This window comes from Eucalyptus grandis, chromosome 6, assembly GCF_016545825.1.
Source record: "Eucalyptus grandis isolate ANBG69807.140 chromosome 6, ASM1654582v1, whole genome shotgun sequence".
In the NCBI taxonomy this organism is placed as follows: Eukaryota; Viridiplantae; Streptophyta; class Magnoliopsida; order Myrtales; family Myrtaceae; genus Eucalyptus; species Eucalyptus grandis.
This window is the reverse complement of record NC_052617.1, coordinates 919864-934460: the sequence shown is the minus strand read 5'-3', so window position 1 is coordinate 934460 and position 14597 is coordinate 919864. Positions and strand designations below refer to the sequence as shown.

Genomic DNA, 14597 nt, shown 5'->3' with positions numbered 1-14597 from the left:
AAAAATGGGAACACTCACACCTGCTTGGGCTGAGTGGCCATGTTACATTGAACTTAAAGTTACATTCCATGGAGATTAAAGCAGCAACATTTTGTTCTTTGTGCATATATTGATTACAAAATATTTATGTTAGGCTACTACTTCTAACAAGTAGCTTATGATCGAATCTCCAATACTTTGACTCGTTTACATTTGGAATATTTCCGTATTGATTACACAACTTGCGTGGTTTTGTAGTTTGAAATTTACAATTAATAGGATAGTAACGATAGGGTCCTTGTGCCATTTACATAGTTCTCAAACTTTTATTTTGTTCATTTAAGAATTAAAACTTGCTTTAAAAAACATTTGAGAGATTCCGTTTGCTCCATCAATTTCCAAGGGACAGAAACCATAACTGCCTTCTTTAATTCCCTATAGACATAATAACAGATTGCATGAGAATATGTCTAAATGATCATGAATTCCCATGTGCAAAAGAGATACGTAATTTATTAATTATCCTTTTTTAACTAATATAAGTGATCGAAAAATTTAGAATTAACATGTGATATCATTCATTAAATTATCTCTTTTATTTTGTTGTCACTGACGTGAATGATACTAGAATTAATCATTTCGATAAGTCTCCCAACTCTAAATTTTACGTGTACTCTTACATATAAAGGCAATTATGAAGTTATTTTCTTATTGATCAAAATAAGGATCCTCAAATAATATCGTGTAAAATTTACTTCCAAAAGGTATTTTTATGAATTGATAACTATAGAGAGTGCTACATATTTTGAACTCTTTTTTTAAAAGACTAAGAGAGGTGCAATATCAATTTTTTGGAGAAACAAAAAGATTGAGAATGTTTTAGTTGTTAAATATCAGTATTCTCTTCGGCCGAAAAAAATATTAGTATTCTCTTACTTCTCTTATTCTTTGGATAAGAATTTTCATTTCTACACAAGAAAGAAAGATATTGCAAGTTTTCATTATTTGAGGGCATTTGGGTTTTCGTTCGGAAACTGCTCTTAATACGTGACCAAAGGCTTTTTCAGTACTTTTTCGCGTTCAAATGAAAACGAAAACGAAAACGAAAACGAAAACAAAAGAAGCAGGAAAATTTTCTCCAAACAATACAGAATATTGTGGACCCCACACGTCTTTCACACACCACCCAACATTTGCACGCGCTTCTCTTCTTATTGGCAAATTCCATTCCCACTGGTTGACTGAAATTTATAATGAGGTAGATCACGAGGCACCACCAAACCATTGTTAACCAGCAAAAGCATCAACTCTGCAACCTCCTCTTTCTAGCAAGAAAAAAGAAAAAACTCTGCAACCTCCTCTCTAGCACTCCTTAACCCCTGCTTTTGCCTTTTGGAAATGGCGGAAGCAGTGCTCTTCACCCTCACCAACGACATACTGAAACTCGCCGGTTCCAACATCTTTTCGAAGATCCAACTTGTACGAGGTGCGAGCGATGATCTCAAGGGTCTCAAGTACACCGTCAAGACCATCCAAACTATGCTTTTGGATGCCGAGAAGAAACAATGGGATAGCGAGCAGGTCAAGCTCTGGCTCATGAGGCTGAAGGACGTGTTGTACGACGCACAGGACTTGCTGGACGATGTCGCAACCGAAGATCTGAGGCGGAAGGTCACTCCCGGAAACAAGATGTCAAAAGCGGTACGCTTTTTCTTCTCCAAATCAAATCAGCTAGCACAGCCCTACAAAGTGGCTAAAAGGATTCAGGAAATTAGGAAGAAACTGGATTTGATTGCAAAAGATAGGGAGTTCCGTTTAGAGGAGCATCGGAGTGAGGCAACTGTTGCTATTGTGAGGAGGAGGACAACTGACTCTTTTGTGCGGAAGGAAGAAATAATTGGTAGACAATCTGTTGAGAGGGAGATCATCAAATCTTTGCTTGATTCCTCCTCCGAAAAAAGTGTTTCGGTTGTTCCCATAGTCGGTATGGGAGGACTTGGAAAAACCACACTTGCTCGGCTGGCGTACAATGATGACAAAGTGAGAAACTACTTCGAGCTTAAGATGTGGGTGTGTGTATCCGATGTCTTTGATCGGGATTTTCTTATTAAAGAAATACTGAAATCTGCCCGAGAAGACATTGATAAGAAGCCTGAGGGCGAATTGCCAGAACTTCTTCGTAAGGTACTACACGGGAAAAAATATTTGCTTGTTTTGGATGACTTGTGGAATGAAGATCGCGGGAAGTGGTTGGAGCTTCAAAGTTTGCTAATGGATGGTTCATTGGGGAGCAAGATACTCGTAACAACCCGCAATCAGTCGGTGTTGGAGGCTATAGGTACAAAATCAGGTATCTTTGATCTAAAGGTCTTACCTGAAGATAAGTCATGGGACTTATTCAAGAAAACGGTTTTGGGAGATGGGGAAGAACCATTAAACGAGAAACTGGAGGAGATAGGTCGAGATATAGTTAAAAAATGCGAGGGTGTTCCCCTTGCCATCAAAACTATAGGCAACCTTTTGTATGCCAAAAAGGAAAAGGAGTGGCTCTATTTCAAAGACCATGAATTCTCAAAAATAGATACGTTGAACCCTGAAATAATGGAAGTTCTCAAAATCAGCTACGATCATCTTCAGCCAGGGCTAAAACATTGTTTTGCATATTGTGCGTTGTTTCCAAAAGATTATGTCTTCGATAAAGAAACAATGATACAGTTGTGGATGGCACAAGGTTTTATTGAGTCATTGGATGAGAATGAAGAGCTAGAAGAGACCGGGGATGATTATGTCTCAGACCTACTACGTGGGTCATTTCTTGAAGTTGAGGAGGTCAATCCTTGCACTGGTAAGGTGGAAAAGTTCAAGATGCATGATCTCATGCACGATCTTGCCTTGAAAGTCGTAGGAAATGAGTGCAAGATGGTTAATCTCAACAAAGGCAGTCTCGATGAAGATACTCGACATGCTTCATTTGCTTTAGAATCGTTCTCGTCGCTACAAGAAGTGACTTCTCTGCTAGAAGCAGCCAATCTACGGACATTTGTCTCTTTGGAAGAACAGTCATATGTAGAAAAGTTTTCCTCAAATGAATGTCATCGGATTTTCTCCAAGTTCAGGCATTGCCGTATGTTGAAATTGAACTATAAAAATTTTTGCATCCCTTCTTCGTTGGGAAGTCAGTTGAAGCAGTTAAGATTTCTTGAAATTTGTGAGAATGACTCCATCAAGAGTTTGCCGGATTCAATCGCGGATTTGCTGAACTTGCAAACCCTTAAAATCTCTAGATGTGAGGAACTTAAAGCATTGCCCAAAGATTTGAGGAAATTGATCAACCTTAGACACCTCGGTATTAACAACTGTGAGTCACTTGGCTCACTGAGCTGCCTAAGTGAACTCTCTTCTCTAAGGACTTTGAGTCTCAGGTCGTTGAATGCATTGGATTTTGACCCTCTTCAACAATCTAGTACTACACGGCCCTTCTTCCCATCTCTTGAGAGTTTGACCCTTTGCTATTGCAGAAAGTTGAAAGGATGGTGGAGAAGAAGGCTAGTGATGATAGCATATCAAAAGCATCAATCAAACAATTCACGGCTATTCTTCCCAAAATTACGGTTTGTGAAAATCATACACTGTCCCAGCTTGAATTTCGTGCCACCATTCCCCCAGGTGGAATACTTGGAGATAGATAACATAACAATGTTGGAGCAACAATTCTTGGCCAATCCAAATCATCCATCAGCCCCTTTCTCTAAACTAAAGCATCTACATCTTTGGTGTGGAAGTTTGGAGCCGATACTTGAGACTCTACTTCGATTGGCCAATAATCTCGAGTCCATGAGACTCTTAATATGCAACCTAAAGGGTCTCTTTCATGGCATGCGGAACCTTTCCTCGCTCCAGGAGCTCGACATTGGGGGATGTGAAGGACTCAACTTAGTGTGCCAAGAAGACGAGCAAGGCATCCAATGGCAATTTCTTACAAAACTTCGTGTTCTTAAAATCACCAATTTTTTTGATTTGGAAGCATTGCCTGAATGGATTCGACATGCCACGAATTTGCAATCTCTTGAGATTTTTGATTGTCCGAATCTAAGGAGTTTGCTGGAATGGATTAAAAATTTATCATTGCTGGAAGAGCCTGTAATATATGGTTGTCCAAGATTAACAGATGAGCACAGTAGAGGAGATGAATTGGAACGATTAGCACAGTAGAGGTACGAGAAAAGACTTATGTCACCTATCAATAGTGTTCCTTTTTCAACCATTTTACCTTCTTTATTACTTAACTAATTTCTCTTCTCTTCACTGTACATTGGCAGCGCATATATTTATCAAAAAGAAGGATAGCGTCCCTCCACTCCGCTCCAGCTCGCCACCATCTTCCTCGTTATGTCGCGCGTGTAGAACAAACACCACCCTTTGCCTCCTCGTCTTGCTCGTACAACCTCCTCACTCCCCCTCCCCTCCTTCACCTCCTTCATCTCCTCCATCACCGCCGCCGGAGGAACCCCGCATCCTCTCGATCGCCTCCTTCCTCTTTGGCCGTGTCCGCCGAGGTCGATGATCGGGAAGCTAAGATTCTCGGATCCGCCGCTCGATTCGGATGTCTGGTGCGGTCGGATGAAGAAATCCTGGGGATTTCGGTGATCCCGGCGTTGACGAGGCCTTGACGCCGGGTTTCGAGTCGTCGCTCGCTCTGTTGTAGCTCTCTGCTCGCCGGAGTCGGAGGCCAAATCGATGGTAGGCACTGTTCCTCTCTCTCTCTCTCTCTCTCTCTCTCTACTGCAATTCAATTTTCACTGTGAATGTGTAATAAGTTTGGATTATGAATCGAATGTTGTGGAGACATTTGGATTATGAATTGAGTGTTATGTAGACATTACAATGTCAATGCATGATATGAGCATCTTCTTTATAGTTGATTGATTGATTGAGAGAATAGAAGTGCAGAGAACAACGACATCCATTGCGAGGCTCCGCTTGACTTTAGAATTATGAGGTTCATAAAAATGGAAGGATAGCTTATGAGCTACCCCTTGCTGAGAAAATTACAATGCTGTTTGATAATGGCTGATTCTTTGGGGGATTGGGCGGCTAGTACACAAAGTTTTGCAATTTATGAAAACAAGATCTGTTAGGACAGAGTTGAACAATGATAGACGGCAGGAGGATTCGATGTTGTCTTAGGCCTTGACTTCTTCGCAATTACTGAAATCTATATGTAGAGGAATCTTTGGTTTTTAGTCCTCTCTTTGTCATCACTTTAAGAGAGTTTCTGGACTTCTCGAGTAAACATAACTATTATTTACGAGCTGGGTCCATATGTTCTAGTAAGCATATAGAAATCTCAATGTTCATCTTAGTGAAACAGACAACAACTTGGTGAATCTTGGACAACCTTGATTGATGCAGAGGCTTGCAATAGTTTTATAAATCATTTAAAATTGGACCCTCTGAATGTATATTTGGTGTAGTGAGTTTGGATTATGAATTGAATGTGATGGAGACATTTGGATTATGAATTGAGTGTTATGGAGACATTACAATGCCAATTAGGGGTGTAAATGGGTCGGGTCGGGTCGGGTCTTGATGTTACCCGACCCGACCCGAAACATACGGGTCACATACTGTGACCCGACCCGACCCGAAACACATTAAACTCGCATAGAAAATTCGGGTCGGGTCGGGTCGGGTCGGGTCGGGTCGGGTTTCCAGGTCGTTACTTAAAAAAAAAAAACTTTTTTTTTTTTTTTTTGAGCAAGAGTCGAACTGGCCATTCATCTTCATTGTTGTTCGTGACTTCTCGCAATTGTTATACGTTATTACGAAACATTCCAAGCCTCGGCTTGGCTCTTTATTTTTTAGCATTGGATTGAGCACAAGCATATGCATGTGGGGAAAAGAAATAAGTTACAATTGGGCATTCATAAGGTACGGTGAGCTCGGTAAATATGCTGAAAAGGGTTTTACTTTCTAGAGTAAAATATGCAATCTTCTCCTTTCTTGTAATCTGCTAGGATGATTAAAAACCCGATAGGCAACAAGCTATTATTCAACTAGGAAGATTTTATGACTTTGTATCATTGATAGCAGCAGATGTTCCTTTTGGCTAATATAGCAACAGACAGAGGTTCCTCCTTGTGGCGGTGCCTACTACTCTCTGATCAAATTACAGAGCAGCAGCTCCCACTATCGCTAAAAGTAGAACACAGACAGAATGATATCTTGGATCACATCTTGTTCTCCTAAAAGATGAGCTTCATAGTAGGACTATGCCAGTTTACCAATTGATTGGCCTCAGAAGGTTTGACTTGATGTCCCCGAGACTTCCCTGTAGAAAAATGAAAAAGAAAAAGAGATGATGATATGAGAAGCTAAAGGCAAAATCATACTCTTTAGTACAATCATCTTTAGTGTATGCAGAAATCTTCAGTTCACAATAGATAACAGGTCTCTCTTATCATCACCTCAAAAAGTTTCTTATGGTCACATAATCTGTCTAAAAGAAGCAAATTATTTGAACAGTCTGACAAATCTAATACATCACAAGGAAACCCAAATCCACAAACTAGCTTAGCAGCATATACCGCATGTTTTGAATTGCATTCGTTGGCTTTAAATAGTTATTGCCAAAATCTGATACATAAAACATGAAGCAGTGAATTGAAAAGCTAAGTGAGCACTTGTATATTTGTAAGCTGATATAACTAAAAGGATGCTGATCTTGTCAGGTTTTATCCCTGCATTGTGTAAGTTTGACCAGACAGTGAGGGCATCATCTCCCCGTCTGTGAATAATGAACCCCGAAATCAAGCCATTCCATGAAACTATTTCATGTGCAGGCATAATGTTAAAGACTTTTTTAGCAGCATCCATATTCCAACACTTTGAGTACCCATCCTATCAGACCCTATAGTTCCACAAACACCAAGTATTGAAATTGATGCAATTTCATCAAGAATTGTGCTCCCTTCTACTTTACAACGGCAAAATAGTGATATTGCCTCATCCGGCAGGCCATTTACGTGCATACCCACATATCATAGAAGTACAAATAATAGACCTATCCCACTCAAAAGGCCATCGTTTGAACATTTTTCCAGCAGCCACCATCCTCCCACAATGAGTGCACATATCAAGCAAAGCTGCTTCCACACAAGCATTGGCCAGGAGACCAAACTTGATAATAAACCCTTGCAACTGCTCACTAAGTTTCCCTTCCCCGAGCAACCTGTAGTCAGTCAACTCCAATCCCTCCTCCACCATACTAATAAATAAATCTAGCACTTCAAAAGCTTTGCCATTTTCACAAAGTCCTGCCAAAAAAGGGCATTGTGTGAAACACAATTCTTCTACGGCATTATATGAAAAATCTCCATAGCCGATCAATCAACCCAAACTCTGCATATGCTCGATCATCTCTGTCCAAGTGATAACATCCCTCGTGGCCATCTTCTCAAACAAGGCCTCCACATCGACTCTAAAACCAATTCTAATGGCATGAGAATGTCTTTTCCTCTAATTAAACTACCAGTGTCAGAGGGCAGCCAAAAGCACGAAATGGTCATATGATCGACTCTAAAACCATCCCGAAACTACGGTATTCCAGGAAGCACAATCTTCCCTCTCCCCATCACCCTGAACCTTTTCGCCGAAGCCTATCCACAGAATTCCCCATTCACACTCCAACCAACCATTCATTTTAACAAGATAAGCTCGAACAAGAAAGACCCATCAATCAATTTTAAAGAACTTTACCTCCTGTTCATGATGTTGTTGAAAGCAAATACTGCTCGGCTAGCCGCTTCAACTTAACTTTTAACCTGAACCCAAAGAATTTCATAGACAACTAAATGCATCAGACAAGCAATTTCCTTAATACAAGAATCTAAAAATTCAAGCTCACAGAAACACAATAGCCGAATCAAATCGCCCGCAACGAAGAGCAACGAGACAATCATCAACAATCGCCCGAGCGGAAGCGGTGACTTTGCGAAACGCAAAATTCCCAATCTCCACAGAAAAGAAGACTCAAATTTCAAACAGTAATTCTCTCCTACAACTGCTCAAACTCAAAACTAAGAACCACGCATCTAGCAGCCCACTTTTTTCTCTGTCAAATACAACAAAGAAAGGATAGAGAAGATCCCTCACATCTTAATACATTTACCTCGTTATTTTGAAGTAGTAGGTACATATCTACTTAAGACGCACCTTTGATGTCAGTACGCTGGGCAAAAATACATGAACAAGACCCTTTGAAGTTTTTGATAAGAGCAACTCCTTAGATACTTTAGCCTCCGCCATGACAATTTTCTTCGTCAGCAAATTCACAAATGAAACTAAGCTTGCTTCAAAACTATTCATGCCCGCTACTCCTCCTCCACACCACAGAACAGAACAAGTATGACAAACAAATTCGGGAGAAAAAAATCAGAATGGCACCTTTCAAGAATGGCACCTTCCGCATGGAGCTGGACCAAGGAAGACTTCAACCTCCGAACCCATCATGTCCCGTGGATGATCCTCACTTGAGTATGGTTTCACGGAGATGCGAGCAAGCTTTGTGAGATATGCCACGGTTCACTCGGGAATTGAAGCAAACACAGAGTCTCGCACACAAAGCGAAAGAACAATCACCCTCGCAACTCGAAAAGAAAAGGAACAATATCCGGTTTCTTAGCTCAAGCCTCAAGCAAATATACATCTAAACTTGGAAACGAGGCGAAGCGAGCGCCATGATCGCGAGCGAACCCGAGTCCCCAAGCGTCGACGATGGTTGGCCACACGCGACAGCAAGGGTTTCGGCGTCGGCGAGGCGGAGGCGAGGGGTGGCGAAGGCGACGGCGAGGCGGAGGCGCGTCGATCGGAGGGCGGCAGCGGACTCCACGAGAAGGCGCACTCGTCGGAGAAGAAGGCGGAGCCGACGAGGTTATGTTAGACTGTTCGTGTTTTTGGGGCTAAAGCCTAAAGCGTTTGTGTTTTTGTGTTTTGGCGTGTTTGTACTTTAGAAAACTTGTTTGGTCGAACAATGTTCGAACCCGACCCAACCCGAAACATATTTTGTTTGCTTGTTTTATATTTGTTACCCGAACACGGCCCGAACACAAAACACGTTAATACATGTTTTGTGTTCGGTCGTGTTCGGGTCGGGTCGGGTCGGGTCGGGTCGGGTCGGGCCTTTTTGACACCCCTAATGCCAATGCATGATATGAGCAGCTTCTTTATAGCTAGTTGATTGAGAGAAGAGAACAATGACATCCATTGTGGGGTTCCATTTGACTTTAGAATTATGAGGTTCATAAAAAAAGAAGGAGAAAGTCATAGCTTATGAGCTACCACTAGCTGAGAAAATGACAATGCTGTTTAATAATGGCTGATTCTTTGGGGTTTTGGGTGGCTACTACACAAGTTCTGCAATTCATGAAAACAAAATCTGTTAGGACAGAGTTGAACAATGATAGATGACAGGACGATTCGATGTTGTCTTAGCCCTTGGATCAATGCTTGCGTCATCTTAATGCGATGCTAACTCGATTAGATCAATTAGGTTTCAGACATGTCGCGTCTTAATGCAAACCTACTGTTTCTTAGAAAATCTAGGGAGTGTACATAAATTTTTGCCTTGCGGTTGATTCTGGTTATTGTTGTTGAGCGAGTTGGAAGCTGGCAAAAATTCCACTTTTTATCCTACCTGCTAATATACAAAGTGGAATTCAAAGTTGAACCAAACAGAAATGTTCCTGAAACCGCAAATTTTCCCATGGTAGATTAATGCTGTAACTGTCATACAAGTATTCAACACCGTTTCATCTAAAGATAACGTATTTCTTTTGATCTTAGAGCGGTATGTATTAATCTTCCTCTCCCTCTATTTTGTGCTCTCTTTTTGGTTCTGCTTTAGTTTAGAGAATGGCTTTGTCTTTTGGAGTTGTGTTGGTGCTCATCGATCTATCATTTGAAGCGATATAAGCGTTAGAGACTGAGCACTGAAGAAGCGCAATCTTGTTCTGTGGTAGTTTTACCTAGTTGAACATATGGACAGACTTTTATCTTTAAGTACAAACATCAATAAGACCACATAAAAAGGTTCACACGGTCTACAGCTTGAAATCAGGAAGTGCAGAAGCTCCGTACAGGCCTTTGGAAATGTAATGGGCAGTGTAGTTTGGGAGCGTAGTCTCCTCGTAGATTGGTGGGTTGTCTGCTGATGTTAATTCCTTCATGGGCCCATACAATCGTGAAGATGGTCGGGGAGTGTCGCCGAAGAAGCACGCCACCAACACTGTTGGGTCTCTCTTGTTTGCCATGATTCGGTTCTCAACACTCTCAAACCGGTCGTTTGTTATGAGCTGCAAATGCAACAATTAGCGAACCATTCTTCAGTGAGGAACGTAATTTCTATCTACTACTATGATTGCAATCTTGATGTTGATAGATACAAAACTGCAGAATATCTAGAACCGACATTGACCCCTCCTGTGAAAAGCAAAGTGTTCAAACAAACATCTGTCTCATTTAGACAATTCCGAACTTGTCAATGCGAGGCTAGCATGATCTAATGGAGTTAGAATCAAGTTTGGATTAGTCAAACAGCTCTGTTAGAATACAAAAGAAAAGTGCAGATTGTGAAGACATAATGTTATTGCTACAGGGAAGATTTCATGGTAATTTACTTCCCGAGTTCTCAAGAGCTCTTTAACTAACTTAGCATATGAGAAAGTACAGTAATGAGAATGAGAAGAGGATCGCAGTATGTCGACCGATCAAAATACGGTTTCAGAAAAATTCAGAGATGGAACAATGATATCTGGCCAAAGCTACTTGCCTGAGAAAGATCTCCGATGTCAATCACTAGTGCTCCAAGGAGCGGGGGAACGTCGATCACTGGTTCTCATGAAGCACTTGAAGTCCTCCAATTTGATCTTGGATGAGAATAGTGGCACATCATTGTGTGTCCCTCTCCACACTCCATCTCGTTCAAGTGATTTGGGTGGAGTTCTAGGGCTTCGGATAAGAGCTCGAGCAGACGAGAGTAAAGTCTCCATCCGCATTTCTCTGCCAGAGATGTTGCAACGCATCAGAAAACTGAACTAGAGCTGCCGTAAAAGTATGGTCGGATGGATTCCCAAAGAATACAACCAAGGGTATTGGCATTTTGTATCAACTTGGGTGCAATATTTTGGTTCCACTACCGATAGAGCACGAATAAAGTCAATTATCGAGGAACATCCTTTTTTTCTACCCAAAAAGAATGGAATGAGCACTTCTGAGGTTCCCGTCAGTGAAAATGAACAATCACTGAGGATCATCTTACTGATTTGTCTCCTTGATTGAGAATAAATGCAAGATTATATGCTATGACGTGTAGTGAAATTAGGCAAGAGAATATGTACGCGGTGAAAATTGCCTTGGCCGACTGAACGAAGTACTGGGCACTTTCATTTCCTGAGTGTTCAACACCTGTTCCGGCCGATTCAATCAAAAAGTATGCAAATAATTCAAGATCCATATACTTGCTAGTGTAGCCCCTGATTTGTTGAAGATAACGGAAAAGGCTGTCAAGTATCACACAGTGAAAAACCATGTACTTTGCATCTACTACAATTCTTTCGCAAAATATTTTCGTTGATTCACTTTGTGAACTTGTTCTTAAATTTTCCCATTTCGAAAGGTGAAAAACGCAACAGAAGCTCATTGGCTCACCTGCAAGCTTCGGGCAACTCCTCGTGCTGGGGAGGCTCCAGTCCCACGAAGCAAAAACATATATCTGAACAATCAGCGGTGACTGAATTATGTAAGTCCCATGTTGCTGTTGTATATGACCCTCTAAATGTAAAAATTTCTTGGCCTCCGTCTCCAGCTCGAAGAACCTGCGCTACTCGTTCATCACCTCCTCCAAGAGGCTCTCAGGGACCTCATGGTTGATCACCTGGAAGAAACCCCTTTTTTCCAATGCTTGCGCATCTTTCGCAACGTCTTGTCGTGACTGGTGGGCTTTGCATTCACGCATCCGAGGTCGATGAGCGGGATCTCTCCGCAATCTTCGCGGCAAGCCAATTTGTCAGGTGGCTGAACGAATATGCGTGGGACTTGGGCAATCCCGGTGCCCACGAGGCTTTTAACTCCGGCTTTCGTCCCGTCGAATACTCTCAATTCGTTAGCTCAGTCGTTTTCATCGTCGACGGCAGTGACCATTGTGTTCTCTGTAACAAGGGATTACGTGTATGAGCGAGTTTAAGTCTCGATGAAGTTCTTTTCGTGGTTATTTAGTGATGATATTGGATATTCATCATTGTTGATCTAGAGAAGAGCTAAGCACGAGAGACATAATGGCCATCGAGAACTGACTGAAAATAATACGGCGTTTTCTTTTTAGTGAAAGTTAACCCAGGAAGACATCAAATAAACGATAGGAGTTGGTAACGAAAAGAGTTTCACGTTTCTCAAGTATAACTTTATTTGTTGCCGAGTCCTTGAAAGCACGTATGAAAGGAAGGATAATGACATAATTAGTTCCTAAATTTTGGTCTAATTTATAATATAGCCCCAAAACTTGTAATTTATTCAATGTGATTCCTGAACTTTAACTCAATGTATAATATAGTCCTTAAACCTTTAATTTGTTAAATGAAATTTTTGAATTTTTATACGTGTTTAACTTAATCCATGAATTATATAAGCAGCCCTATATTGGATATTAACAATATATTATGACATCAAGACAAATACAAAATCTTCATAAAGTCCAACCGCAAAATTAAATTAAAATAATCACAATTTTGGGATACTTCTATTTCACGTAATTTGCAAAAAAAAAAAAATCTCAAATCATAAGAAAATGTACGCTAACGTATTTGAAGCTACCTAGAGATGCATCACTAACAAAATTTCATTTTATCTTTGTTTGCATTGATATCATTAATATGTAGTTTTGTTAAATTTGTATACTCTTTCAAAATTTTAACAAAATCATAAAGAAAACTGTACATAAAACCCGTACAAAGCACCAAAGTTCAACTAGTAGTATGATATGCATAACACCCTGAAATTAATGGTGAAATATCTAATTTTGTGGCTAGTAAATTCAAATTTTGAATCACAGTCATCACCCAAGTTGCGTCTACCATCCCTGTGCGTGGATGGAACCTTAAACATTACAAGTCGATGTGTGTGATTCACAAATACCCATGAAGATTAGTCCTATCCGAAGTGGTCATTTTAACATTGGGCCATGCTATTTCCACCCCGGTTTTTGCTTTAAAACTCCTTTTTACAGTGTTTTCCTATATGGCCCTGCTGTCCCTCTTTGGTTTGACTGCTTCCTTTTCTTTCCTTGCTGGTCCCACCTTCTTCTTTCTTCTTCTCTTTGTTCTCTTTCTTTTCAACTCATGGTGATGTTGATCTAAAGGAACCTATGCCCGACTGCAGTTACCGGCTTCACTACATTATCTTCCTTCTTTCAAAAGGATCCAATGCTCTGTAATTGATATCCTGTTAAGGTGGTGCTTCTTTGTAATGCTTAGATATGCACCTGCAGATGCAATTTTCTTACCAAAGAAACTTGTGTGAGTCCTCAACCGGCTTGCCAGCGAGATCTCACGGACTTTGTCGGAGGATCCCGAATTCTCCTTCAAAGAGTTCGCTGGCAAGCCGGAGTCATGTGTCTGATGAACCGGGACGAGAAGTCGTTCAACGGGAACCGAACCTCTTTTTCAGGAATTTTAAATGTGCGCATTTTGAACAGATGTTGTTGTTAGGGAAATCCCTTATGATGTTTTGAAGATGACAAAATAAATCAAAGGCTACTAACATGTTTGATGGTTGAGTAATAGACCATGCAGATAATAGAACATGTAAAGGATATTATCAAAGTCCGAAGACGCGGACTCGAGACTCAAAGTCCGAAGACTGTCGGACTCAAGACTCAAAGTCCGAAGACCGTCGAGACTCAAGACTCAAAGTCGAAGACTACTAGACTTTAGTATCAAAGTCTGTTCTACATCAAGTCCTGTTCACTCGACTAATTCCAGATTGAACGTGAATCTTTGAACCGGAAGACAGACTCTATCTTGAAGTTTCGAACCTGGGCTGAGACCCAGATTGTAAAGTCTCAAGACTCATATCGTAAAGTCTCAAGACTCAGACTTTACATCCAGATTCGATGAATCGTAACTCAAGCCCAATCATACAACGGCTAGTGATCTGGTTTGGATTCCACATCAAGATTGATTTGATTGATTCAATCTAATTGATTGACAATTGGATGATGAAGACAAGAACTTTCTATATGAAGAAGCTTTACTTATGGAAACCAAGATTTCGTTTGTATGGGCGATCGGAATCAATTTGGGATTTTACCTTTGTCACTCAACGGCTACCAAATCTTCTAAGATACTGAGCTGTCCAATGGGTATATTGGAAGACGATTCTCCGGATACTGTCCAACGGTAGTTTGGAAGTGGAGGAGTATTTAAGGAGATCATGGACCGATGAGCAAGTAAGAGATGGAGCGTAGAATTTATAATTCCAAAGTCTAAGCGACTTTAGATCATATACTTGTCTCTTGAGAGCTTAAACGTTTGTAATCGTGAGAGAAATACCAAGAGAGTGACTTA

The 14597-nt window shown here is 40.8% G+C and overlaps 2 protein-coding genes and 2 long non-coding RNA genes across 4 annotated transcripts; 2 read left to right on the top strand and 2 right to left on the bottom strand.

Moving 5' to 3' along the window:
* Positions 1–1377: 1377 nt before the first annotated feature.
* On the top strand, positions 1378–3668 carry LOC104417188 (putative disease resistance protein RGA3). The gene is made up of 2 exons (XM_039315757.1): positions 1378–3045; positions 3498–3668. The coding sequence occupies exons 1-2, from the start codon at positions 1378–1380 to the stop codon at positions 3666–3668; spliced, it is 1839 nt and encodes a 612-aa protein (XP_039171691.1).
* Positions 3669–3894: 226 nt separating this feature from the next.
* Positions 3895–4907, top strand: LOC108954679. The gene is made up of 2 exons (XR_005552320.1): positions 3895–4193; positions 4299–4907. It is a non-coding gene; the product is annotated as an uncharacterized LOC108954679 (long non-coding RNA).
* A 1091-nt stretch (positions 4908–5998) lies between these two features.
* LOC104436048 lies at positions 5999–7795 on the bottom strand. The gene is made up of 2 exons (XR_005552321.1): positions 7738–7795; positions 5999–6310 (listed from the first exon to the last, which is right to left on the bottom strand). It is a non-coding gene; the product is annotated as an uncharacterized LOC104436048 (long non-coding RNA).
* Positions 7796–10079: 2284 nt separating this feature from the next.
* Positions 10080–11992, bottom strand: LOC120294888 (1-aminocyclopropane-1-carboxylate oxidase homolog 11-like). The gene is made up of 4 exons (XM_039315743.1): positions 11873–11992; positions 11686–11749; positions 11390–11442; positions 10080–10331 (listed from the first exon to the last, which is right to left on the bottom strand). The coding sequence occupies exons 1-4, from the start codon at positions 11990–11992 to the stop codon at positions 10080–10082; spliced, it is 489 nt and encodes a 162-aa protein (XP_039171677.1).
* Positions 11993–14597: the final 2605 nt, after the last annotated feature.